Genomic DNA, 26736 nt, shown 5'->3' on the forward strand with positions numbered 1-26736 from the left:
GATTCCCAGAGACACATCACCCATCTTAGGTTCCACATGTCTGGAATCACTCAAGACTAAATTCTATGTATCATCAAATGCCCCAAAACCTCCTCTCCAGGTTTCTTCTACACATTGGCCTCCCCGGGGCCCACTTTTGGGTGGAGGCTGCTCGTAGGCTAGGGACAGGGTTTCTAATGTGCAGGCTTTCAGGTTTTCACATATGTAAAAATCCAGCTTGGTCCAGAGTGAGGACTGCAGAGGAGGGAGGCCAGTAACTACAATAATTTTTGAAGGGTTTATGAGCTTGGATACAGCTGGTTGAATCTGAGTGTGACGCATCATCTTTGGAAAGCAGCATCTCCTTGCTGTATACCTAAATAAAAGCACTAACATGATATTGATCATTGCCCATAAAGTGAATGCAGGTTTTACTCAGCTGACTTTAAGCCTGGGTTACTCAAGCCCATGCTTTGCAAGTGAAGCCAATAGGCTGAAGCAAGGCTCTTATACTACCCAAAGTTCTAACCGTTCAATAATTGAGCTGTGTCAACTAATTCAGCCTCAGTATCAGACTCAAACAGGATTGAATTAAGGATTTAACTGCTAGGGTGCAACATAGAATCTCATTTATGCATAGAATTTGTGCTGTGAATCAAAAGCATTAGACTGGAAAGAAACACTTCCCTTTCCTTTTCTGATACATTAATAGTTTTCAGTAAAGTAAACAGGGATGAGAAGGACAATACATTTCCAATGGTATTTTATTTAGGTTGGGCATTAAATCAATGGGTTTGTCTTTATTATTGGTTCCTTAATCATAGCCACTGCATGCAGTCTTACAAACCAGAAGCCTGTCCCCTGGTGTATGTAGCCCCATTGGCTCCCATCTCACTTCCTTCATGGCTGGCCAGGAATCCCAGGGGTAAATGCAGACCTGCAGTTAATAGGACTTTTCCAAGAAGATGCCTTCAGAGCACCATCTGCCCAACACTGTCCACTGAAGTAGATAAACCTGACCTTGAATCCAACTGTGCTCCTAGCTATGAAATGTAAGCTGCAACCAATGTGTTTCTAAACTGCTACAGTTTCTGAGTTTCTGTTTGCTCATTTTTCAAATGTGAATAATGTCTATTCTACAGTGTTTTGGTGAAAGTTCAATGAGATACAGACATAACACATAATACAGTACCTGACAAATGAATAAATACTGAATAAATGTATTGTTTTTAAAAGTACCCCCCCAAAAGTAGCAGCACAAAAGCAGAAGACAGAAGAAGAATGCAAATTAATAAAAGAAAACGTTTCCAATAAGCCAAAGCAAGTACATCGAAACCATAACTTCTAAGGGTTACCATGGGGACTACATTAAGCTGGTCCAAACTGCTATATTTGCAAATTTTAGTCTGGGAACCTGAAGTACATTTTTTAGATCATGGCAGTGGTAGCCAATCATTTGAAGGTGAACTTGATTTTGGGAAACCACCAAATACCATTAGGCAGGAAATAAGATAAAAATATGATCAACTTTCTGTTAAAAAGCCAAAATATGATTAAGAAATACTCAGATTTTCCAAGATGCCAGAATGATTCCTCCTAAATGTCAAACTAATCAAGTTCCTCTCCTGTTGAAAACCTGTCAATAATTCTCTATCATGTTAAGCCTTAAGTCAAATTCCTTCATGGAGTACATGCACCTCTCTGCTGGCTCCTTCAATGTCAGGTCCCTCACCAAAACCACACTGAGATGCTGGAACCTCAGTGATTAGCATGCTACCCCAATCCTTCCTTCTTCCACTGTCACTTTCCTTCTGCTTTGTGCTTTCTTATTGGTTTTCTTGTTATATAGCTCTTAACTGTGTTGGTTGGAAATTACTCTCTTCAAAGTAGTTATGACTGAATTCTCTGAACTGAATTCCCCTCTCCTTACAGTTTCCCCAAATGCCATGCGTACCCTGACCTGGAACTGTTCACTCTGTATGTTAATCAAATGTTTTTTTGGTACTTTCCTCTTTCAGACTGAAATTATGTAAGATATTGTGCTAGGTATTATTGATTTTACATGTGGTCTATGCCATGTTGTTTCAGTGAGGATAAAACCACATTTGGGAACACAGTAGGTGATCCCCTGATTCAGTTCATGATTATTTCTCACACACCTCACAGTTTCCACTGAAGTAGTTCAGAAATACCTAATTGATGACAGGATTCTGGAAGTGCACAGAATCTGTTGTTGACTATTTGTACAGAAGCATCACTTGTCCATTTCCATAAATCCTTTTATGTTATTTTTAAATTACCTTATTTGACTCTGATATGAAATAATATCTGACAAGTGTTAATGGAATATCAGTGAAAGTGCAAAAGAAACATTCATGAGTATATATTCAAAAACACATAAAAACGCGGGGATAAATAAGTGGGAAGAAGAGACAAATATCTTATATAGAAGAATTCTAAATAATTGGAAAGTAAAGTTCCCCAGAAAGGAGCTGGAACATAGTGACACAGCTGTGCATCGTAACTTCCTCCCACAGAGCACAGTACAGAAAGGAAAAAGCAGAATAATTTGACTATTTTACACAAAATTCTAGGGAAATAAATTTTACGTTCTCCAAGTGGTTCTGTAGAAGGTAACTCCAAGAAGCCATAGCTAAAGATATCTTCAATATAGAGCTATCTCCTGAACTGTTAATTTTCTTCACACAATCAGAGATGAGCATTGAGTACCTTATCAAAGGTGCATCTTGGAAAGCATCTCCTTTTCAAGGCCTGTGCAGATGGCCTGACGCAGCATCTCACTGTACAACTACCAGCTCAGAAAAGAGAGTATCACTGAAATAACTGCACCAATCTACATTCCTAACAAGTGATTGGCAAAGTCTCTGCACAAGATCACTAATATGTGATTCCATCATTTTGTTTTAATTTTAGCCAGTCTAGTAGGTGTGCCACGGTGTTTTATTGTGGTTTTAATTCCGTTTCCCTAATGCCTAAAAATTGTGCATATTTTTCTGTGTACTTATTTATTATTGTGTATCTTCTTTTGCAAACTGTCCCAACATTTTGCTTGGACTGTTTTCTTATTATTGAGCAAGAAGAGTTCTTTATACATTCTGAATGTTTACCAGTCCCTAGTAAGATATATGTATTGTGAATATTTTGTCCCAATCAGTACCTTGTTTATTCAAAATCTTAATGGTATATTTTAGTTTTTGCTGCTTAATTTATCAGTTCTTTAATTTACGGGCCATTGCTGTCTGAGATCTATGCCTACCCACAGAATTTCTAGTTGCCTTTGGTTTCACCTAAAAGCTTTAGTTTTAGCTTTTAAATTTAGTTCTATGACAAAACTTAGTAAGTTTTAAAGGTGGTAACCACAAAGGTCCGTTGGTTAAAAATGGAAATACAACTTATTGAAATGTTTTTCTTTTTCCATTGGATTGCTCTTGGACCTTTGTTAGAAATATAAATGACTATCAGTGTCAGTGTGTTTCTGACCTGTTTATATTTTTGCATTGATTGATTGTTTCTGAACTCCTGCATATAAAAAACAGAGAAGGGCCCGGCGGCGTGGCCTAGCAGCTAAAGTCCTCACATCGAACGTGCTGGGATCCCATATGGGCGCCGGTTCTAATCCCGGCTGCTCCACTTCCCATCCAGCTCCCTGCTTGTGGCCTGGGAAAGCAGTTGAGGACGGCCCAAAGCCTTGGGACCCTGCACCCACGTGGGAGACCCGGAAGAGGTTCCAGATTCCCAGCTTCGATTCGGCGCAGCACCAGCCATTGCGGCTCACCTGGGAAGTGAATCATCGGACAGAAGATCTTCCTCTCTGTCTCTCCTCTCTGTATATCTGACTTTGTAATAAAAAATAAATAAGTCTTAGAAAGAAAAACCACTGTGGTGTGGATTTAAATCAAATTATTAAGATTATTAAGACCTCAATTATCTTAAAATTCTCCTGAAAGTTAGACCTTCTCCATATTTTTTGTTTTCTGTGTATTTGTTCACTGAATAAATATTTCTTCTTTGTAGCCTAAGGGCTGAGGGTTCAACTGTAAAATACTAAATCATATTCATGATCTTGCTTATACTGTAACAACAAATAACAACAAATAAACAACAAATAAACAAGATTAATTCATAATAATATTTTTTAAAGAAAATAAAGGAAGATATTTTAATAAAGTGTGACAAGAAATGAGGTGTTACTGTGGGCATATTCAGACAAGACATCCTTAGAAAGTGACAGTTGAGCTTTGAGTTCTCAATTCTTTCATTTGTTTTGTAGTTTTCACCCAAATCTGTTCTACCTCTATGGTTTTCTCAGTTTTGATGAGACTTTGCTTGCATCTTAGGAAGATACTGAATGGTCATGCCCTTGCATGAAACAGTCGTCAGATATGCATGCTCTGTTAGGTCTGGGCATGCTGCTCCCTTTCACTAGGCCTGTTGCGTTGAGCAACTGACATTGCTTTGATTCTCTCTGAGCTCCTCTTTATCCAAATATGCATTGTTGAATCTCATTGATTAGACCTTTAAGGGGGAACAGACATGTTAGCTCATTCTTGGTGTGGTTCTGCTTGGCTGAAAGGATATCTTCTTCCTCAAACTGAGTCAAAATGGATTCTTAATTGTATATATCTTATGTACCTAGGATTTCAAATGTTCATGGAAACGTTATTTTCTTTCAAGACCTTAAATAAATCATCCAATTCTAGTCTACAGAATTCTGCAGTTATTTTAATGAGTTTTGTTTGGCATATAACTTGGTATTTTTCTCTCATTCTTTTTAGGATTTTCTCCTTACCTGTAACTTTTGAAACATACACACAATTAAATGTAATACAAAGAAGAACAAATAACCAAGAAGCTAGAAGATTCACAGAAGACTACAGGTAAATCAATCTTTAAACGATGAAACATTTTGAATGAAGATGTCATAGCTGGAGAAGGGAAGATAAGGAATGTTAGAGCAGGTAGTGGATAAGCAGGTGGTTCACTCAAGGTCAACGAAGTAATCAAGCTTGTCAGTAACACAGAACTCTGTAAGGAGGAAAACAACCAGGAGTATAGCAAAGGAATAGGGTAGGAGAGGAATGTGTTGTGAGATCTCCAAGGATCACCAAGGTCAGGAGATTTGTACTTTGATAGATAGAGTGGGAGTAATTTAAGGTCTATGAGTTGGTGAGAGATATAATCTCAAATGTGTTTTAGGAAGAACAAATAGATGGCTACTGCAATATCCTATTCTGAAGGTAATGAAGCGCTTAAGTAGGATGGTTGCTGTGCAATTGGAATGGAGGAAATAGACAGGAAAGACTTGGGGAGGTAGAATAAATGGGGCTTGGAATCTGATTGCACTTACCTTTTCTCACCCTCTATTTGACCCTTGTTCCTTCCTCTTTCTGATCATAAAGTTGTATGAGGTGTCCCTTAGCACACAGAAGTATATTTTCTGGAAAATTTCTCATCAGCGCAAGGTAAGGCTTCATTTGCAATAACCATGAAAGACACCCCAAAGGACAATTCTGGGTGTTCAGAATGAAGTAGTAATATTGTACATCTACATTTATTGGTATTGTATTCTCCATATATTCTGACTATTAGCTAAAGTTTCCTCCTTTAATCTTATTATCTTTAACAAAGAGAGGACGGCACATTAGCATAGTTCTGCTGATGCTGTTAGTTGGTCATGCAAAATGGAAATTAGGATCTTAAAGTTATCAAAAATAATAGTAAACTAACTCCTCTCTCTGCTCCATTATTAAGCTTTCAGAACACCTCAGTTCTTAAAGAGCCTTCGAGTGTAGGAATTTTATATATTTAAGAAAAATGGTTTTTAACAAGAGACTTGCATAACTAAATTGTAAGATGTTAAGGAAGCAGTAATCAAAAACTATTGAAGTAATAATTCTACTGTTAAACTTCACATATTATTAACTATTTTTAAAAGCCATAAAACAAAATATTTAATATAACTACATTTTGTTCATTTGTGAATTATGTCTAAAATAAGCTGAAGGTGTCAGTCTGTGGTAATATAGAAAAAACTCTCAAGCATACATCTTTATTTAGGAAGCTTCACCCTTGAACATGTGTAGCTTTTGAAGACTTGCATGGCTGTTTTAGACACAGAAAAATTCCTTATTGCCATGCTCTGGACATCTGTGCCTAAGTGTACTTGGAAACAGAGGCTGCTGACAACAGGCAAGCGGAAGAAAGGAAGGAAGGAAGAGTGCAGTGGAGAAGCTGCCCTCCAACACCGCTGGCAGCTCAATGACAGAATGAGCGGAACATGGTCACAGAGCTTGGTAATGGTAATTAGTTCAAATTTCAAGCTGGAAGTAATTTTCTTGATCAAAAGTTACAGTCTTCCAATCTGCACAATCTTACACACAGAATTCGATGAAGTTAAAAGGCGGCAAGTGTATTGGTTAGTAAGAACAGCTAACTTATGACTAAGTATTAACTGTTTCAAAACACTCCCTCTAAATATACTCTACATTGTTTTATGTAAATATGAAAACACCTTTCTTGTCATACCTATAATACACAAAAAAATTAAGACTTGGAATTTAGATAGATTGAACTTGAATATAGGTATGAGAATATACTTTATATGTCAACATATATACTAATGTAACATATATTGCTTTTTGTGGTTCAATATGGCATTTAAGATCACCAGGAAAAGGAGCCAGTGTTAAGTAAGTGGGCGAAAATCAGAGGTTATTTGTGAAGGAAACAAAAAAGCTAAGGTTATATCTTTTGGAACTATGACAAAAAAATTATTTCCAGTGGTCTTGGAGTTGTTTCAGAGATGGCACTGAATTGCACCAGTCTTTTGAGAGAACATAGCTGGAAAGTATTTACTTTCAGAGGTCAAACAAGGAGGTCTTTTTATTCAAAATGCCTGGGGGAAAGGATTTTAAAAGACAGAATAGAATAGTTTGTTATGTCTCTCCAGAGTCTCATGGATCCACAGCAAGAGCTGTATTCTTATCAACTGTCCAGGTCACAAACTCTGTGTGCCCTTTTTGCAGAGGGAAAGTCTTCCAGCACAGTTGGTATTGCAGGGATTTGGGGACGAGAGTTTTTTTTTACCTCTTCTCTTGTTGTGGACTGGAAAAAAAAAGGTATTGCCAAAGATCATGGGAATGAGAGAGCTACACTGAGACACAGCTCTTCTTGGATGAAGAAGGATGAAAATGGAAGAGAATAACAAAAATGAAACAACACAAAAAGAGCGGCCTGGCCAGTGTAGGGAGGCTCTCTTAGCTACAGTAGGAAAGGGAAGCGGGATAGTGCAAGTCCTAGCACAGAAGAGATGAAGACAAAGAAGGGCAGTACCACATGTTGTTCTGTCCCTGTTGGTTATGCTTCCATCTTCCCTGCCTGGTTATATCATTATTATCTTACTTTAAAATCACTTTGATTTTTTGTATGATAGTCCAAATCTTTTGAAGAATCACTCGAGTTATAAGTACATATATATAAATGCATATTTTGGGCCCGGTGGCGTGGCCTAGTGGCTAAAGTCCTCACATTGAACGCACTGGGATCCCATGTGGGCACCGGTTCTAATCCCAGTGGCTCTACTTCCCATCCAGCTCCCTGCTTGTGGCCTGGGAGGGCAGTCGATGACAGCCCAAGGATTTGGGACCCTGCACGCACGTGGGAGACCCGGAAGAGGTCCCAGGTTCCCGGCATCGGTTCAGTGCAGCGCCGGCCGTTGTGGTCGCTTGGGGAGTGAACCATCGGACGGAAGATCTTCCTCTCTGTCTCTCCTCTCTGTATATCTGACTTTGTAATAAAAATAAATAAATCTTAAAAAAACAAATGCATATTTTAACAGAGAAATGATAAACATCATACGTATAGCATTTATAATGTGTATAAATACATGCATTTAAAATACATGGATGCATTCAGAATTTCAAGTTCATTATGGTCTAGGTAGAACTCATACCTGATTGTGGCCCTCAACTGGGTCACACACATACCTCTAGACGGAGGTTTCCTCATAACGGGAAAGTGACTTTACAGACTAGCTAAATATTCAAGTCCACGTTTACAGTGCAACTGAAGCCCTAAAAATTATTTATGGATTACTACTCTTTAATAAATCTAATACTTCAAGTCTATCTAACTGCAGGGCATATATAGTTGAGCAAAGGTTCTGTGAATTGCCTGAAATTACATGTAACATTGTATGTGTTTTCTATAGAAAGTCTCTAGCTTTCTTCCATTTTGAACTTATGATCATAATATGATTAAGCTCCAATGAATACATTAACAAAACTATGGAAGCGGAACCTCATTCTAAGGCCAGTGGTTTTTTTTTTTCCTTTCATAAAAATCAGGGCTTTCTGCATGTGATTCTGACAAAAAAATGTACTTACATCAAGAGCCACAGACTGCTTGGCCCAGGACTTCTTCACTTGATCATACATAATTGTATTGTTGATACCAAGGCCACAGAAGATGACAAAAGCCTAGGAAAATGAAAGCCCACTAATTAAAACTTGTAATAACTCATTGGCAAAATCTAATATGAATGCAGGCAGTCATCAGGGACAGGTATGAAATGTAATTTTATTGTACACAGACGTGGGACTTGGGGAAATACACACATTAAATTCTTAATTACTATTGTCATAAAACAACTTTATAGCTCATACTGCACATGAGGAAAATTATTAAATTAATGCCATTGTGAAGAAAAAACTTCATGCATTTAAAAAACACAGAGTCAGAAGAAAAAGATAGTCTGGCTTAACTGTGTTCTTAATGTTTCAGACAATGGGCTGATTTAGCAATTCCATTTTCTTTCACCAAAAACGGCTTCTTTCAGTAGCCAGGCTATAAAATATTTTGGTGAAGAAATGGAATGTAATGGCAAGTGTTGAGGGGAAAGGAAGGTTTACTCAGAGTCATTGAATACTGGAGGTGTGTAGTGTTCTTAGTTGCAGAAAAATAATAGTGAAATCTTCATGTTTGAGGCTAACCTCTCCAGGGAGGGGAATGAGGACGAAAACAAGCTTGCAAACAAAAACACATGGTGCAATTCTGGCTTACAGCTACCTATGTTTCTCAAAGCTCTGGACACTTGTGGACAAGACAAGAATGAAACAGTAACGCTCCAGAGAGAACAGGCTTATACTCAATTCTGTAATAACATTGGGATAAAAATAATTGAAGGTTACAAAACAAGCTTTTAGTGAAACATAGAATCAAATCTTACCTAAGCATTCATATACTCTTAACACTTCAAATGCTGTTATACCATTTAGGAATAATAACAACTGATTAATAATCATTTATCCTTAAAAATTTGGGAAAGAGGAATATGAGACTACTAGTGACTCAAGTATACTCCTCAGTTTATAATTCATTCTCTCACCTCGAAAAGTCGTTGATCTGCATCATCAAAAGGCTTTCCATCAAGTCTGTTCAGCACCTGAGCTACTCCTATGGGAGAAGTTGGGGGGGGAGAGAAATGTGGTAATTTCATTGTTCATATTTATTATTTATGTTTTATTGATTATATTTACATTGTTATGACAACAGGATATTATGAAACACATATAGCAAATAAATAATATTACAGTGATGCGAATGAACATCTGCATGACGTTACTGTAACAGAGTAAGCCAGGGCCGATCCTGTATCTCTTTTAGATAACTGCACGTACTCATTTTAAATTCTAGAGTCTAGTGTATGGCCCCATAAGAATAAACCAGAGGCATGCAGCAATTTAATCTCACTTCATAGCTGTGACAGTTTCATTGAAAGTAGGAGATCTACCAGATACTGACCTGATTCCTTGTAAATGGTTTCTAATAGGACTTTGTACAATAACCCTGATCTCTCTCTCTCTCTCTCTCGCACGCAAGCGCGCGTGCACACACACATATAGTGTTTTCAATAAGTGTATGGAACATGTGTATTATGAAAAATTACTTATGTTAGCACTAAAATAAGCTTATCTTTTAGTTCTACTTTCCAAAAACCCTTCCAAGTATCCTCCTACACACACTCACACACACACAACTTGAATGTATAGGCATATACACTTTTTTCAGTTCCTCAAAGTCAACTATTGAGAGAGGTTATGTATGATGGATGACTCACACCATTGACTCTAGACTTAGATTTGAACTTCACCATCAGCTGTGTGACTTAGTTATCTATGATTCTGAACACTGAATTTTTCATCTGTAAAATGGGAATTAAGATTTTATCTATTTCAGAAGATTATGAAGATTGAATGACATATTTAAGGAATAAAACAAGATATTATAGGATACATACAAATACTGAAAAGATTATTATAGTGAACAAATACATATATCCATCAACTCACACAGTTATTCTTTAGCTTGGAGTCTGTGGCAAGAGTAGCTAGAATTTCACTATGTCTGAATCCTCAGTGCAGATAAAGTTTATTAACCACAGCCACATGCTGTACACTGGATTTCTAGATTTATTCTTCCTAAACATATGCCACTTTTTCTTCTCTGATTTCTATCTCCTTATTTATTCTGTATTTCCAGGACCCTGATAGTTTTATTCTCCACAGATCAGATAATGTTTGAGTGTTTGTAAAGGATTTAGCATATTGGTCATGCAAAATAAAAATTTAAGAGGTATCAAGAATGACTACAATAAATAGACATGCATATTATATGATTAGTCTTAAACAAAATTATTTCTTTCTTTAATTTAACTATGAACTTTTGTAGCCTGAGTGTCTTTTGAGTTTGATAAGTTTCCTAGCTTAGAATTTTGAGGAGAGCACTAGGGGTAAGGAGGAGGCGAATAAATGACATATTCCTTTTTTTAAAATTACATTTCATTTTATGACAGTTTCGTAGGCTCTGGGATTCCCCCAACCCCTCCCCATGCCCTCCCCCCATGGTGGGTTCCTAGACCTTACTGCAGTATTACAGTTCAAATCCAGTCATAATTCTTTCATTGCAAACATCTACTTTGCATGGTGTCCAGCATCTTATTGTCCACATAAATTCAACAGTTTCTTTGGGAGACCATCTCTGGTCTGAAGGCAGAGCTGGTACAATATCGTCCCGACCCATTAAAAGCCACAACATAACATCAACAATGGTTTCCAACCTTATGGAGTTAATCGACATGTTCTTGAGTAACCAATATGCTTAGAAAATGCAAGTTCTTAACCACATCCGGTGATTACTTCATTCACATTTCAATCATATTCCTTTTTAAAAATGTCCTTTTGCCTATATTCCTGTATTCTGGAAAAAAACACCCTATTTCTGAACCACCCAGGCAGAAAGATGCAAATTCACTGCTTCTGTCTGATCCTGTATGTTTTCTTTGCACTTACACCAAGTGGAAGGCACACATGTAAATGCACACAGAATAGGAAAGCTTGCAATAGGAATTAGACAGTCTGAGTTTTAATCTTGTCTCTGCTTTTCAGTAGGGCTGTGACATTTTTTCTTTGCTAGTTTTTCAAATTACTGCTCCTTCTCTCTATCTGGGGACCAATTTCCATAAAGTAAGATGAAAGAGTTCTATTGATTTCTGAGATCTTCTCCAACTTCAAAATTTATTGGTTCTTTGTTTTTAACAAATGTGTTCACTTAAATTATGTTTCTTTACAAAAGAACACTGAATAATCTAGGTGGTATCTTACCAATTATTTGGTGATTGCTATTCCAAATAGGCACACAGAGAACAGATCTTATGTGAAAACCAGATATCTGGTCAGCCTAGATTGTAAGAAAGAAAAAAAATCAATATTAACTATACATTTATGATTTGTAGTATTTTTCATAACAGATATTAAAAACACTCTTTAAAATTTTATATTTGGACATGGTGTAATTTTTATTGAATATACTCACCTCTTTTTTATTTAAAATGTGACTGTGAAGATTCCAAGGAAACCAAATAACAATCAACCAAAACACCCTAACATTATCCTTCCCCAATCCTGCAGGCTACAGAAAGCCAGGTAAAAAAGATCCTGATCCTGATCACATCATTGGCCAAGACTGTGGCCAATCATTTCTACTCTGAGAAGTTAAAGGCAGTTTAATTAAACCAGTGGTCAACACTTACCTTTAGGTCTATCAGTTAGTAAAAATGTTTGTGCCTAGTATTTGCCATATGAACATTTATTCCCAATATTCTGTATTTTTTGCTATGACCAAATTATTGCATGTGCTGTAAAACCATATGAAAAACAGAAATTGGGAGAGATAAATACAGGGGTTGAAGTCTTGTTTTTCTGTACCCTAACAGATGTCAGGAGATGATGGATTTAAAATAATAAAGACTAATCATCAGCTCAAACCTTATTCAGTAACAACATCTACCAATATTAAAAACATTGGTCCACGTGGGAACAATTAGGGATGAGTTGCTAAGTGTCTCAGCTAGCTCATGTGATTTGGGCTTATGGTGAGAAAAATCAACCTGTTGCCCAACCCTACAGAAGAAAAAAAATATGATATCCAGCTTTCAAGCATGGTTCTTGAGATCAAAAGACATTTTAAAACATTCATTGGAAAACTGAAGAGCTACATATTTTTTAAAAATTGAAACTGGAAGTTAATTTACACAACTTAAACTTTATATATGATGTCTGCCTTGCTTTCCTTCTTCAGAAATTAATTTCCCATATGTGTTCTATTCTTCATACATTTTATAGTTTCTCTTTTTTTAAACATTGTTTGTAGGTTAGCATGTGTGTGGAAAGTCGCAAAAATAGTACACAAAGGGCTCAGTAAATTTTCACAAAGTGAATATATTGATGTAACAACCGTCACTGGGATCAAAAAACAACAGAAAAATTAAAAAAAGAACCTGAACAGTATCACTGTCTGTCTTCCAAGCCACCTCCATGTCCCTCCTGTCTCCTGTTAGACAACCATAAACTCACTCCTATTGCCTTACAGGAGTTCTCTAGTTTTTCAAAAGACTCATAGAATGTTCATTCTTCTTTGTCTGGTTTCCCTTGCATAGCACTATGGTATTGAGATTTATAATTTTGATCCTTTCCATGATAACATCTTATTTTAATTGTATGGATATAACACTATTAACTCATCCTATTCTTCATAAACATCAGACTGCTTCCTGTTTGGAGCAATCACATACAGTGCAATTGTCACTATTTATGCACATTCTTGGTGTATGCTTGTATGCAGTTCTGTTGAACATATACCTAAAAACAAAATTGTTGGATTACATACATGTTTGGTTTCAATAGACATAGCCAGATATTTTTCTACTGTACCAATTTATCCTCAAAGCAGAAATATATACTAGAGTTCCACTAGGCATTATCATTAACATTTAATACCTCCCACTTACAACAATTAAACAGAGCCTGGCACGATGGCTTAATTGGTTCATCCTCCTGTTACAAGTGCCAGAATCTCATGTGGTTGCCGGTTTATGTTCTGGATGCTCACTTCTCAACCCGCTCCTTACTTTGTTGCCTGGGAAGGCAGAAAAGGATGGCCCAAAGCCTTGGGACCTTGCATTCACACGGGAGATCCAAACGAGGCTCCCAGCTTTGGACTGGCTCAGCTCCAGCCAGTTCATTGCAGCCATGTGGATAGACAACCAGCAGATCGAAGATTTTTCTCTCTGTACATCAATCTTGTTAATAAAAATAAATAATTTTTAAAAATAATTTGGCAATTCTGGTTTATACACGGCAGGATCTCATTGTGAAAGAAATATATGTATCTCTGAGGACCAAGACAGTGAACACATGTCTGGTTTGAGCATGTTTTCCTGACATAATTATTAATATTCCTTTTCACTCTCAGAGTCAAAATTTGGTTAAATAAATTGTATGTTTCTTCCACTGCAGATTATTGAAGTTTTGCAGATCTTCATGTATTTATTACCTACGTTGACATGGTCTTTCATGAAACGTATATTTAGAATTTCAGTCCTGTTTCTTATTAGATTGTCCAACTTTTGGAGGAGAAAGATTTGTTCAACTTTTAAAAGATTGATTTGTGAAGTATTTTTTCCCCCAGATTCTGGAGAGGAGTCCTTTGGTAGATATACATAATATAAATACCTTTCTCATTCTAAGGCTTGCTTTTTTATTCTTTTAATCCAGTCTTTTGATAGAGTTCACTAATATGATTTAGTCAAATATTTCAATCTTTTTATTGATGGTAAATATTTTTCTTTACTCTTGTGCAAGAAATCTTTCACTATCCTTAGTTTGTTTAGATATTTTCTTATTCTTCCTACATTTATTATTTTAATCTTCACATTTAAATTTACAACTGAAATTAAAAAAAATATCTCCATGTACAAGATGAATTAACAACAAGACTCTTGGGGTTGGTATTGTGGCATAGCAGATGAAACCACCTCAGCTCAAACATTATTCAATAACAAGGTCTACTTACATTAACAACATTGTTCTACATAGCCATGTCATCTTACTGTTCTATTTTTATACTATTTAATCATGTGATTTTAGATCATGTAATTTTTGGTACAGTTTAATAGTATGACTTTAATAGGTCAATATTTCAGAATTACAGATGTAAATCACACACAAACATAAACATATTGATGTAAGTCATTCATCAAAGGTACTCTTCCAATACACAGGTCTTTATTAGCTCCTATATGGTTTGCTAAGAGCTGAAGATACAAAAATAAATCCAAACATTCATTTTTGTGGGTCATTACATTTCAGGAACTTACAGTGTAGTGAAGACACAAATAATGATAAAACAGATATTCACGTAAGGACTATCCACAAAAACCATGAAAAGCCAGCTTTTTAGAGAGAAAACAAAGAACTTTTCAAACTCTTTAAACTAAGTCTTCAAAGATGATAGTGATGAATTTCATTATTGTTTGCTCACTATGTCAGGCACCATGTTCGGAACTTTCCTTTTTTAATTAATTTATTTTATGATACAGTTCCAAAAGCTTTGGGATTTGCCACCACTCCCCTTCCCCACTGTTTTCTCTTTATGTGCTATTTCATGTACATTTTAAAACTGTCCTATCAGGGGCTTGGGTGGCTAGACAGACACCCAACAACATCTGTGAAGGTTGAATAGCTGAGCTGGTTAGATGGAACAAGGTTTTAATACCCATTGACATGTATGAGAGCAGAAGGGGATGTGGGACAGACTGGACTAGTCTGCCACACATACTGGCAAACCAGGGTAGGGAGTGGGCCTGGTGGGCTGCAGCTCCCACTGGTTTATGTAAGGGCTGAGTATGTGCTGGGCAGAACCAGGCTGGACTGCAAACACCCATTGGTTCCAGTGGAAGACAGGAATGGAAACAGAATCAACCCAGCAATTGCAACCACCAGTTGATCAGAGCAATGGACTGTGCCGGGCCCTGTACTTGCTAGTACATACAAGAATCTTGTCTGGGAACACCTCACACAAAGTCTCTTTGGGGATCCCCCCAATCAAGCTTCCGGACTTAGAACCCTAACCATCAAAAGACAGAGGACAGAACAAGTCAATCAACCACCTCAGCTATATGTTGGGAATGAAAATACTGGGCAAACAGAGACTCTATGATGGACTATGTCAATCAGTGGATTCTCCAACGACCTCATCGTGCTTGGAGTGGTGAAAGTGGCAGCAATTCAGAACTGTTGAACTATCAAAACCACTTGAACAAGACCCTCGGAGCATGCCCCACATCTGGGACCTGTGGTGGGTGGGAGACTGGGTGGGGCTTCTCCCTTAAAATCCCCTTTTACATCAGATATATTAAGGAAACAATACGGAATTAACTGTTTTACCTATCTTCCTGTAGTGCTTGAACCTTTTTACCCTAATTATGTCAAGATTGTAAAAAATAAATAAATTAATTAATTTTAAAAAATAAAAAAATAAAACCTGTCCTATGCGGCCAGTACTATTATTATCCTCTGCTATAAGTGAGAACTAACTGCCTTAAATGGGAGAGAATAGTTCAAAGAACTTCAGACAATAACAAACACGTTGTTCAAAATCATCTTCCAAAAGAACAAAGTGGTTTTCCTCCTCTCCCGAAGGATAAAAATCTGAATTGAGGCAACTGTCAACCGGTATGAAGGGAAGGCGGCCAATTTTTGAGACGTTTCACAGCTATTCCCTGCAAATTCAGGCTGTATTGCTGAAGGCCAGAGTGCAGGGAAAGTGCTACACACATTGTACAACTAGGAGCTCAGCCCCAACTGAGCAGTGGGCATACTGTCTCTGCCAATGCAGGGATTACTGCAGCCCCTGATGAATGTCACCCACAATTTTGAAGTGGGTGAAGACAGAGGTCATAGTGGGAAAGAACAAAGGGAACATTCAGTGATAAAGACAGCCTCAAATGCTGGTGATAAAAAGAACAATGTCAGTGAAATAAAAAGACTTCTGTTTATCATCATCTTTAAGGCACTGCAGTTGTCCCATCAGTAAGAAAAGGAAGCTAACCTTCAGGTTTCTAGATTTTGTTGTAGTGGGAAACAGGAAATTTGAGGGAAACACCACTAAGTTCAAGTTTACACACTATATAATTGAAATGGCAACAGGAGAGAAAGGAGCTTTGCATGGGTAAGACCACTAGGGAGAACTTATCCACAATAAAACCTAAGAATTGAATTTTGGAGTACATAATATTTAAGACCAGATGAAGAAAGGAAAATGATGTTGAGGATAGGGATAGAAAAGAATTTCAAAGCTCACGGTCTTAACACCTATACTTTACTGTAAACAGAATGCTCCAAAGTTTCTGGAAGTATGTATTTGGTTGATATCCAACATGTAAAAGCATAAATATCCCTTGACCTTGAATTTCTTGTGAGAATCAATAATTTGACAATGATCAAAACTATGCGCAGTGGTTTATATGCATAGGTGTGAATCATAGCATTGTTTATCATAGTGGTTTATTAGAAAGAACCTCAATCTTCAACCAGAGGGAGTCAGTTCAGTAAACAAAAGCACTTTATACAATGGGATAGTAGGCAAATAACTAAGGTTACATTGTAGCATATTTACTAACATGGAAAAGTTCAGTATGCTAAATGATAGTGTAGTAGATTTCTGCAGGTATGTAATATATACACCAGAAAATTACAATTGTAACATCCTTTTCATTGCATGCTGATGGGAATTTTAAAACTACTGTTCTCATTTTTTATTTTTTAAACTGCTATTGGAAAGGCAGATTTACAGAGACAAAGATCTTCCATCTGCTGGTTCATTCCATAAATGGTCACAATGGCTGGCGCTGAGCCTATCCAAAGCCACGAGCCAGGAGATTCTTCCAAGTCTCCCATGTGGATGCAGAGTCTCAAGACTTTGAACCATCCTCTGCTGCTCTTCCAGGCTACAAGCAAGGAGCTAGATGGAAAATCGTGCAGCTGGGACACATATTGACACTTATATGGGATTCTGGCATTTGCAAGGTGAGGATTAGCCAGTTGAACTATCGTGCCAAACCCTCGTTCTTTAAATTTTGAATCATTAATATGCGTTAATTGAAGACAAGGAACAAAAGTTATTTCCATAGTAGACTAAAGGAGAATGGGAGTGCCAAAGACTGTAGAGTGGTCAAAAAGGAAGACGGGTTATTGATTTTAACAACATAGAATAACTGAAGGCAAAGATGGTCAGGGAAAAAATGGATGAGTTCTGAAAGAAAAGTTAAGTGGTTGAGTCCAAGGAGGCCAAGCTAGGAAGGTAGAGCAGCACTGAGCCAGAGTCTGGCTGGAGCATAGTTGAGGTGAGACAGAGATGTGGAGGGTGGTCTTAAATTGCTGCCCTGTGGCGAAGGGAAGGCTATGAGGGAAGAAGAGGTGTCAAAGTCCAACAAGGTCAGAGGTAGAACAAGGAAGGAGAGCAGAGGGATAACAGTGTAATCTCCAATTAAGACTGTGAAGGCCATTAGTTAACTGCTAGTTCGCAGCAATGGCTGTTGTTTTGGAGTAGGTTAGTTTGTGCAACTACAGCAAGGCCCCTGAACCCATTTACTCTTTGACAGGTGCTGAACGAGAAGGAAATCTCATCATAGCATTGCAGGATCTCTGAAGAATGAATCCTAAATAGGAGAAACAAGAATAAGAAAGGATGAAGGAAAGAATCACCCTTATTCATTAGATAACCCCGGCTGTCCAGATAGTAGCAATGGAGCTCAAAAATGACTGCTGACTACACAACCACACGTTACCCCAAATTTCAGCATCTCAATTTTAGCATTGACATTTGTCTCTGCATAGCAAGAGCTTACATTAGTTATCTCTAGATTTTTACATTATAGCTAATTCACTTCTTTTAGCTTGTTCTTATTTTACAAGTTTTTTTCAGAGTATGTATATGCAGGGGTTTCAAAGTTTCTGAGGTGTTCTAAAAATGCAAATTTTTCTCTTATTAAAAGAATACCTATTTCTGCTCCATTGCTCTACTAAGCCTCTGTTCAATCACTGTGCACTAAAATCCACACCATTAGAGTCTGAAAGTTAGAGCATGTGAGATGAGGCAACCTCTGTAGAAAATATAAATAACAAACAAAATAGTGTCTGGGATTCCTAGTTCTTTTCTATTAAAGTTACATCTACTTAAGATTTTGCTTGGGCTTTCTCCTCATGGGCCCTCTACAGTTAATAGCTCTAATTAAATACAGTTCAGCTCTCAGAGCCATCAAAACATACTTTTTATATTTTTTCAGTCTTTGAGAGGCAGTCAGAAGCAAAATTAAACAAGTCAGTGATAATGTAATGCTATTCATTAATTTACATTGTGCTTCCTGGAACCAGTAAGATATAGTACTCACAATAACCCAAAGCTATACATACCCTTACTCTAAAAGGCTAATCTAGTGGTGAGAAACACTTGCATTAGGACAAAATAAGAGTTAATAGAGTCATTCCCTCGGTTTCCCTGAAGTAACAATAGAGGAAAAAAAACACACATGTCTAGTCCTCCTGCACAGAAAATCTAAATGGCTTCTACAACACAGCCTAAAGGGGATCCTTAACCCCGAGATGAAAGAGAGGAAGAAAAGAAAGAAAGAAAGAAAGAAAGAAAGAAAGAAAGAAAGAAAGAAAGAAAGAAAGAAAGAAAGAAAGAAAGAAAGAAAGAAAAGAAAAGAAAAGAAAGAAAGAAAGAAAGAAAGAAAATAAAAGAAAGGAAAAGAAGAGAAAAGAAAAGGAAAAGAAAAGAAAAGAAAAGAGAAGAAAAAGTCTATGCTCAGGGCTGAAGCACTATGTTCAGCATAATTAACCTCACTGTGTACACCTCCCACAGCTTATATATCACTCAAACCTCTGTGATCTCCGTCTTCTCAACCTTCCTTGTCCTTTCTGGTTAATTGAAATTCTTACACCCACTCTCCAATCTTCTCTATTGAATTTTCAATTGGAAAAGGCCCTCAAACTGGTATGCAGTAAAGTATCAGTAACTGAGAGAAGATACCAGTAAAACCTACATTTCAATGGATTCACAGCATTTTGTTTTTTTAAAATGGTTTCAATCCACACATTTCCCTTTGTGACAGGAACATGACTGATAGGACACAAGGCCTTTCTAAGAATTGAGAATAAACTACCTTGCCAAGGCTACCACTCAGCAACCTTCATTGTAAGGAGTGCTCCACGATGAAGACCTGACAGGCAAAATGGGCTTTAACGCTCTCAATGCAAGGATCTGAAAGCCAGGGGCCTCCTAAACTTCTTTGTAAGTGCTTTCATGACAAGGGTGAGAGCACTGAGTTGCTATAACAGGCTGTTTTTAAAATCAGAGAAATAACTTCTCAGGGAAGAACTGCACGGGACCAAAGAGCTACAAACTCAGAGACTCATCTTGGTGTTACCTGCGTCACTCTGAGATGGCCATCCATGGCAGAGAAGATTGAAATGCTGACAGGTTTCTGTTATGCCTAGATTTCGTAACAAATACATGGAGCACCAAATCTGTGCATCCCTGAAACTATCCTACTTTTTAGTTTGTTTTGCTGCTTCCTTTGCTTAAAGAAACTTTCCTGTGTAAATGTTAGGTCCAATTATTGGCTCCTATTGCAGGCAGAAAATTATCTCATATATCATGAATGTGAAAATTCTCTTCATAATTATACAACTGGAAGAAAACACTAAGCCAAAAACTCAAATATTGTATCTGTAGAGATGGCAACTATCAGTAGTTTGGTAAAAGTTTTCCTCACCCTTTTTTACATATTGAGTATGTAATATACCCAATAACACATGTTAAATAGCACAAAGTGAATACATTAAAATGCACTGAACAATATTCAACAATAATGCCTACTATATACTGAATATTCTTCTAGTCACTGGGGATACATCAGTAAAAAAAAAAGTTGATAAAATCTTTACCTTCATAGATCCTACATTGTAGTAACTGGAAAAAATAAACAAGTTAGTCATTTATCAGAAGGTGTTACAATATGAGGAAAAACGGAGGAGGTTGAGGTGGTAAGGCTGCTGAGGGTGAAAGCCTCACCACAATGTAATATTGCAATGATGACCTTGGAGAAGAGACTGAGACATACAGATATTGAAAGAAGTGTATTCTCAAAAAAGCCAGTGCAAAAAAGGCCCTGAGGAAATTCAACAAGTGGCATGTGCTAGAAATAACAAGGAGGCCACTGCAGTTGAAACAGCATGAGCAGGGGCTGAGTTTCTGCAAAAGGGCGTCTTATCGCATAGAGTATTGTATACCGCTGAAAGATTTATAAGTAAAAGAACAAACAGTTTGAAAATGGAGTTGCAACAGGCCTTAAAATTTAGAATCCTCTGGCTGCTTTTTTTGAGAATACAGTATAGAATGGAAGGGTGGAAGCAGCAGGACATGTTAAGAAATAGTCCAGAGATGATGGTAACATAGACCTGGATGCAGCTGAGTGGTAAGAAATGGTAGGGCATCAAGTATATTTTTCTGGTATAGCCTGTTGCATTTTCTTTTTCTCCACTTCTTTTTATTATTATTTTTTTATGATAGAGTTTCATAGTCCTTGGGATTTCCCTTATCCCCTCCCCAGTTCCCTTCCCCGTCACTGAGTTCCCCTATATCATTACTTTAGTACAGTTCCTCATACACAGCTATGTCCATCATTGCAGGCATGGACAATGACAGAAAATTCAGCATCCTATTGTCAAGATACAGTAACTAGTTTAATTGGGAGTTCATCTTTGTCTGGAAGTAGAGATGCATACTGCATTATATCCTCACATCTGGATATGATAGTCTCCATTACACATTTACTGTACTTCCTCTTAAATGAAAAGCCACAAAACAAAATCAATAACAGGATGAAAAAAGAAATTAACAACACCATGAAGGTTAAATAACATGCTACTGAATGGCTAATGTGATGCTGAAGAACTGAAAAAGAAAACCAAGAGCCTTCTTGAAGAAAAAGATGCTACTGTATGATCTATGACACATTGATGAATTTAATCAGAAGGAAGTGTTTTGAAGAGATGAAACTAACAAAGAAAATCAAAATCAATGAGATATTGTTTCTGCTGACCTTTGTTGGTGAAATCTGTCTTCTGCAGGCAACAGATGGATGGGCTTTGTTTTTTAATCCAGTCTACTAATCTATGACGTTTGACTAATGAGTTTAAGCCATTTACATTCAGGGTTAATACAAACAGGTGGTAATTTGGTTCTGTCATTTTAGGAATGGGTTTTTCATTGATTTAGTCTTCTGTTGTTATTTTACCGGGATGTTCTTCATGTTTGCTTTTGGCTTCAGTGGGCGTTGTTATTCCTCCTCTCTCTCAAGAGAACATATTTAAGTGTCATTTGTAGGGCAGGTTTGGAATAGGCATAGTCTTTTAACTTTTCTTGACTGTGGAAGAATTTTATTTCATTTCCAAAGAAAAGTTAAAAGGAAAGCTTTGCTGGGTACATTATCCTGGGCCGACAATATTTTGCTTTTAGAATCTGCAACATGTCGCTCCATTCTCTTCTGGCCTGTAGAATTTCCTGTGAGAGGTCTCCTGGGAGTTTAATCAGCATTCCTTTATTTGTCAGTTGGCTTTTTTCACGTGCACATTTAAGGATCTTTTCCTTATATTCAATTGAAGAGAGCTTGATGATCATGTGTCGTGGTGAAGATTGCTTTTGATCAAGCCTGTTGGGAGTTCTGTGCGCCTCCTGGATGCTGTTTTCCAATTCCTTCTCTAGATTAGGGAAATTTTCATTTATTATTTCATTAAATACATTTTTAAACCCAACTTCTCTTTCTGCACCTTCTGCACCTCCCATAACTCATATTTGGCCTTTTAATTGTGTCTTTCAATTCTTGAATACTTTTTTTAGCCTGATCAAGATCTGCTTCCAGCTTTTTGTTTGTTTTCCCCTGGTGACAGGAAATATCTTCTAATTCTGATATTCTTTCTTCTGCCTCCTTCATTCTATTTTGGAGACTCTTCACTGCATTTTTAATTTTCTCCACTGTATTCTTCATTTCTGATATATCAGCTTCCATTTGATTCATTTCCAGTGTAACATATTCCTTAAATTCCTTGAATGCCTGCATTACGTGCTTCTCGCTGTTGATAAGAAGATTTATAACAAATGTTTCGAATTCTGTATCCCTTATTTTCTCGATGTCTTCCTCAGTGAACTCTGAGGTTGGCATAGGGTTTTGTTCCTCTGAAGAGGAGTCTTCAGTTATACTCATTGTGCCTTTGTCTCTTCTTTTGCTCTTGGTCATTGTTCTTCTGGTTGAGAGAGATTCATCTCCTTGGGGCAGGTTTCTAAGCTCTGTCACCCACAGGTCTATGGCTTGATTTTACTTATTGTAGTTGGTACAAGGCCCTTTGTTTGCAGTCACTTGCGCCACTCCCTCCAGTGAATTCCAGGTCTGAGTTCTTACATTAGATTGTCGCTGTAGCCCCAGCTCCTGGCTCACCAGTCTCCACCTCCTGTGATACGATGCTGAGGCGGCACCATTGTCTTCACAACCTTCCTTCCACTTCCTGGAGCAGGTCCTGGAGCAGGTCCTGGAGCAGGTCCCAGGATTAGGGAAACATCAGGTATCCTATATAGCTAGGTTGTTGTTGGTGCTGACCTTGCCAGAACCTGTTGGTCATTAGGTCTGAGGGCCACACAGACTCGTTTTGATCCATACGATGCCATAGTCGGTATTTTCCTGTGGGACCAGTGCAATCCACTGAGCCAGAAATGAGTTCACTCCCAGCCCAGTGCATACACAGTACTGTCCATAGCCCTTGCCTCCACAAAAAAAATGGTGCCCAAACCAGCTCTAGGGGGTGGACTGGGCTGTGAAATCCACGCCCTGTTCACACACAACCCGTCTGGGACCTGCTGCTCTGTCTCTGCTGCTGGTCAAATCAAACAGACCAGCAGGACAGGCAGTTTTTTGTCTGGGTTCACTTCCTGAACTCCCAGTGAAAATCCCTATCCACCTGGTTGTTGGTGGAGTTTCAGCTGCTACTGCAATTCGGATCCCCACTCGCTGAATGCTGTTGGGGTATCAGTCACTGCAACACCGTACCATTGTGCCTGCTGCTTTCCTGTGTCTGTCAGTCTCCAGGGACCCCTCTGCTGTTGCTCTATCCTTTCCTATTTCCTGGAATGTGCGCTCTGCTTCACACTGGCTAATGTTTCTCTATCTGTTTAAATGTGTCCTTACCCTATTATGCCATCTTGATATTCCTCATTTTCTGATGAATAAGTTGTACAATAAGAGAAAAAGGGAAAATCATGGGTATAAATGTAATAGTTCTGGCCCAGGCACCAAGATGGATTGAATTGCTTCACAAAGACAGGAAAACAGAGCAGTAGGGCTGGGGAAAAGACTGTGAACCCTACTTTGGACATGCTAAGATTGTTTTATCTCTTAGAAAACCATTTACATATTTGTCTATGTAAATCCACACATATTTTTGTACATGAACATCTACACATTATTCTAAGCACACTTCTCATTGGCTTGTTCCCCTCCCTCCTCCCCCCCCCGGGGATACTGTTTTCATAGTAGGACATATAGATTGCTTCTTGAGTACAGCTATTTTGTGTGGACTTCATTTCTGTCTTAGGTATGGTGTGACAAATAGAATTTCAGCATGGGTTCTGAGATTCCCATTTGCCCCTTCCCTGGTTAACTTTCAATACATCTTGCATAGATCTTCTTCCAAATGTGCAAAGGACCCATACGTACCACTATTTAGATTAAGTAACATCATATGTTAAAAGTGATGAGATAATCATTCCTGCGACAATCCAACTTGCTCAATATTTATGTGTCTGTCATAGCCAAGTTAAGCTGCTAGGTTTCAATTAAGCCACATTGCTAGAACCTGAAGATAATCTCTAGGAGCTGAGAGTCACTCTTGGACAACAACCAGCAAGGAAATGGCAACCTGTCTATTACAGCCATCATTTTGATGGCATCTACCTGCCTGGGCTCTGAAAAGGAAGCCAAGCTCTAAATATAAGACCCTAAGCAGAGAACCTTACTGTGTCATGCCCAGACTTCTGACCTACAGGCAGTGTCAAATGACAAATGTTTTCTCATGCTGCTGAATTTGTGGTGATTTATTATATAGCAATAGAAAATTAGTATACACAATATTACTGTCAATGTCTTAAAAAACAAACCTGGGTATCTCCCTCTCAGTGAGCAAACCCTTTATGAACTACAAAATTCATCACCATAATAATCCATGAAGGTGACTTTTCTGTGTAACTATAAGCATACAGTCAGTTGTATACAGGTCCTCACTGTCTTATTTTCATTTCAAGGATTATACTCTTATAGCACAACTAATGTATACTGATTTTTATAAGGTTTCATAAATAAAAGCTCAAAAACTTAGTCCTGGAACTGTGACCATTTTCTATCACCATCCTATCATATTTTTCCTTCCATATATTAAAATATTTGGCATGATTTCAAACCCAATGATGTTACTCCTGAGATCAACTTAATCAGTCATACAGGCATACTAGGGACAAATACATCATTATGCCTAAAAAGACTGCTCTGTTTACCACAAGGATGTAACTCCATTAAATATTTAAAATTTTAATAAAGAAAGTATCCAGCAGGTGGACAATGATGTTTACTTGTCCCAGAGTTCTCTCAACAGGTGCCTGACAGCACCTAGGATGAGGTGTTAAGCTACATGATAGAAACGCTTTTATAGCTTCTATTCAAATGGAGTTATAATGGTTATAAAACTCTGATTTTCCAAGAAACATGGGAGCACTCTCTAAGATACAGGAACAGGGAAAGACTTCTTAGAAAAGAAGCCAAAAGCAAAGGCAGTCAAAGCCAAAATGAACAAACGGGACTACATCAAACTAAAAAGCTTCTGTACAGCAAAAGAAACAATTAACAAAGTGAGGAAGCAACCAACACAATGGAAGAAAATTTTTGCACACTACACAAGTGATAGGGGGCTAATATCCAGGATTTACGAAGAGCTTCAGAAACTCAGGGACAATTAAAAAAAACTTGTGAAAAAATGGACAAAGGAAATGAACAGACATTTTTCAAAAGAACAGATTCAAATGACTAACAGACATATGAAAAGAGGCTCAGGCTCCCTAGCCATTAGAGAGATACAAATGAAAACCACGTTGAGGTGCCATTTAACTCCAGTGAGACTGGCCTACATTCAGAACTCAACTAACACCACCTGCTGGCATGGACGCGGGAAGAAAGGTACTTTCCTTCACCGTTGGTGGGAGTGTCGACTAGTACAACCACTGTGGAAATCAGTATGGAGAATGCTTGGAGAATTGCAAATAAACCAGCCATATGACCCAGCTATCCCTCTCCTAGGAATAAACCCAATAGAAATGAAATCTGCTTATGAGAAGGGGAATCTGTAATCCAATATTTGCAGCAGCACAATCTACAATAGCAAAGACATATAGGAAAAGGTGAATTAACAAAATAGTCACTGCTTATCCCTCTATATTTTATTATTATAAGGTATTGCTGATTTTTAACTACCAGATCAGGGCAGTTAAAATTTCAGTTCCACAGAAATAATTGCTGCCTTTTTGCTTGAGAGCCCATATTGTTTGCTTGCTTACATTATTTTTCTTTATTTTTGATTAGTAAGGCAAGTTACCTTACTGGCATAAACAATGGTGCAGAAAAAAATGTCATCTGACCATTTTACTACTTGGGAAAAGATGTGCTAAAAGTCCTCTTGCACATACAAGGATATGGTATATTCTGACTCATGATAGCGAGTTAACAAGAAGTGTTGTTAGGGCCCGGTGCCGTGGCCTAGTGGCTAAACTCCTCACCTTGAATACACTGGGATCCCATATGGGCACCGGTTCTAATCCTGGAAGCTCCATTGCCCATCCAGCTCCCTGCTTGTGACCTGGGAATGCAGTCGAGGATGGCCCAAAGCCTTGGGACCCTGCACCCGTGTGGGAGACCTAGAGGAAGTTCCTGGCTCCTGGTTCCATATCAGTACAGCACCGGCCGTTGTGGTTACTTGGGGAGTGAAATATCAGATGAAAGATCTTCCTCTCTGTCTCTCCTCCTCTCTGTATATCTGCCTTTATAACAAAAATAAATGGAACTTTAAAAAAAAAAAAGAAGTACTGTTATGATACTAATTGTGGTCATTCAATGTGCTGTTTTGCATAAGAAAAAACAGTAATTTTTCATTCCCTGGTAAAGGTCCTTATAGTTTATTACCGAGCATGTCATTCTTTTAGGAATACGCTCTACGGTAACTCTTGTACTGGAAAACCTACTAA

General features: G+C 37.8%; 1 protein-coding gene across 2 annotated transcripts in view; it reads right to left on the bottom strand.

Moving 5' to 3' along the window:
- The window catches only part of PDE11A (phosphodiesterase 11A), a 418861-nt gene that overhangs the window by 156452 nt on the left and 235673 nt on the right, over positions 1 to 26736 (bottom strand). For both annotated transcript variants that reach the window (XM_004577021.3, XM_004577022.4), the window contains exons 7-9: positions 11661 to 11736; positions 9386 to 9453; positions 8385 to 8477 (exon numbers count right to left, since the gene is read on the bottom strand). In XM_004577021.3, coding sequence (XP_004577078.2) covers positions 8385 to 8477; positions 9386 to 9453; positions 11661 to 11736 — 237 coding nt within the window. The remainder of the gene's footprint in view (positions 1 to 8384; positions 8478 to 9385; positions 9454 to 11660; positions 11737 to 26736) is intronic.

This window comes from Ochotona princeps, chromosome 5, assembly GCF_030435755.1.
Source record: "Ochotona princeps isolate mOchPri1 chromosome 5, mOchPri1.hap1, whole genome shotgun sequence".
NCBI classification, from domain to species: Eukaryota; Metazoa; Chordata; class Mammalia; order Lagomorpha; family Ochotonidae; genus Ochotona; species Ochotona princeps.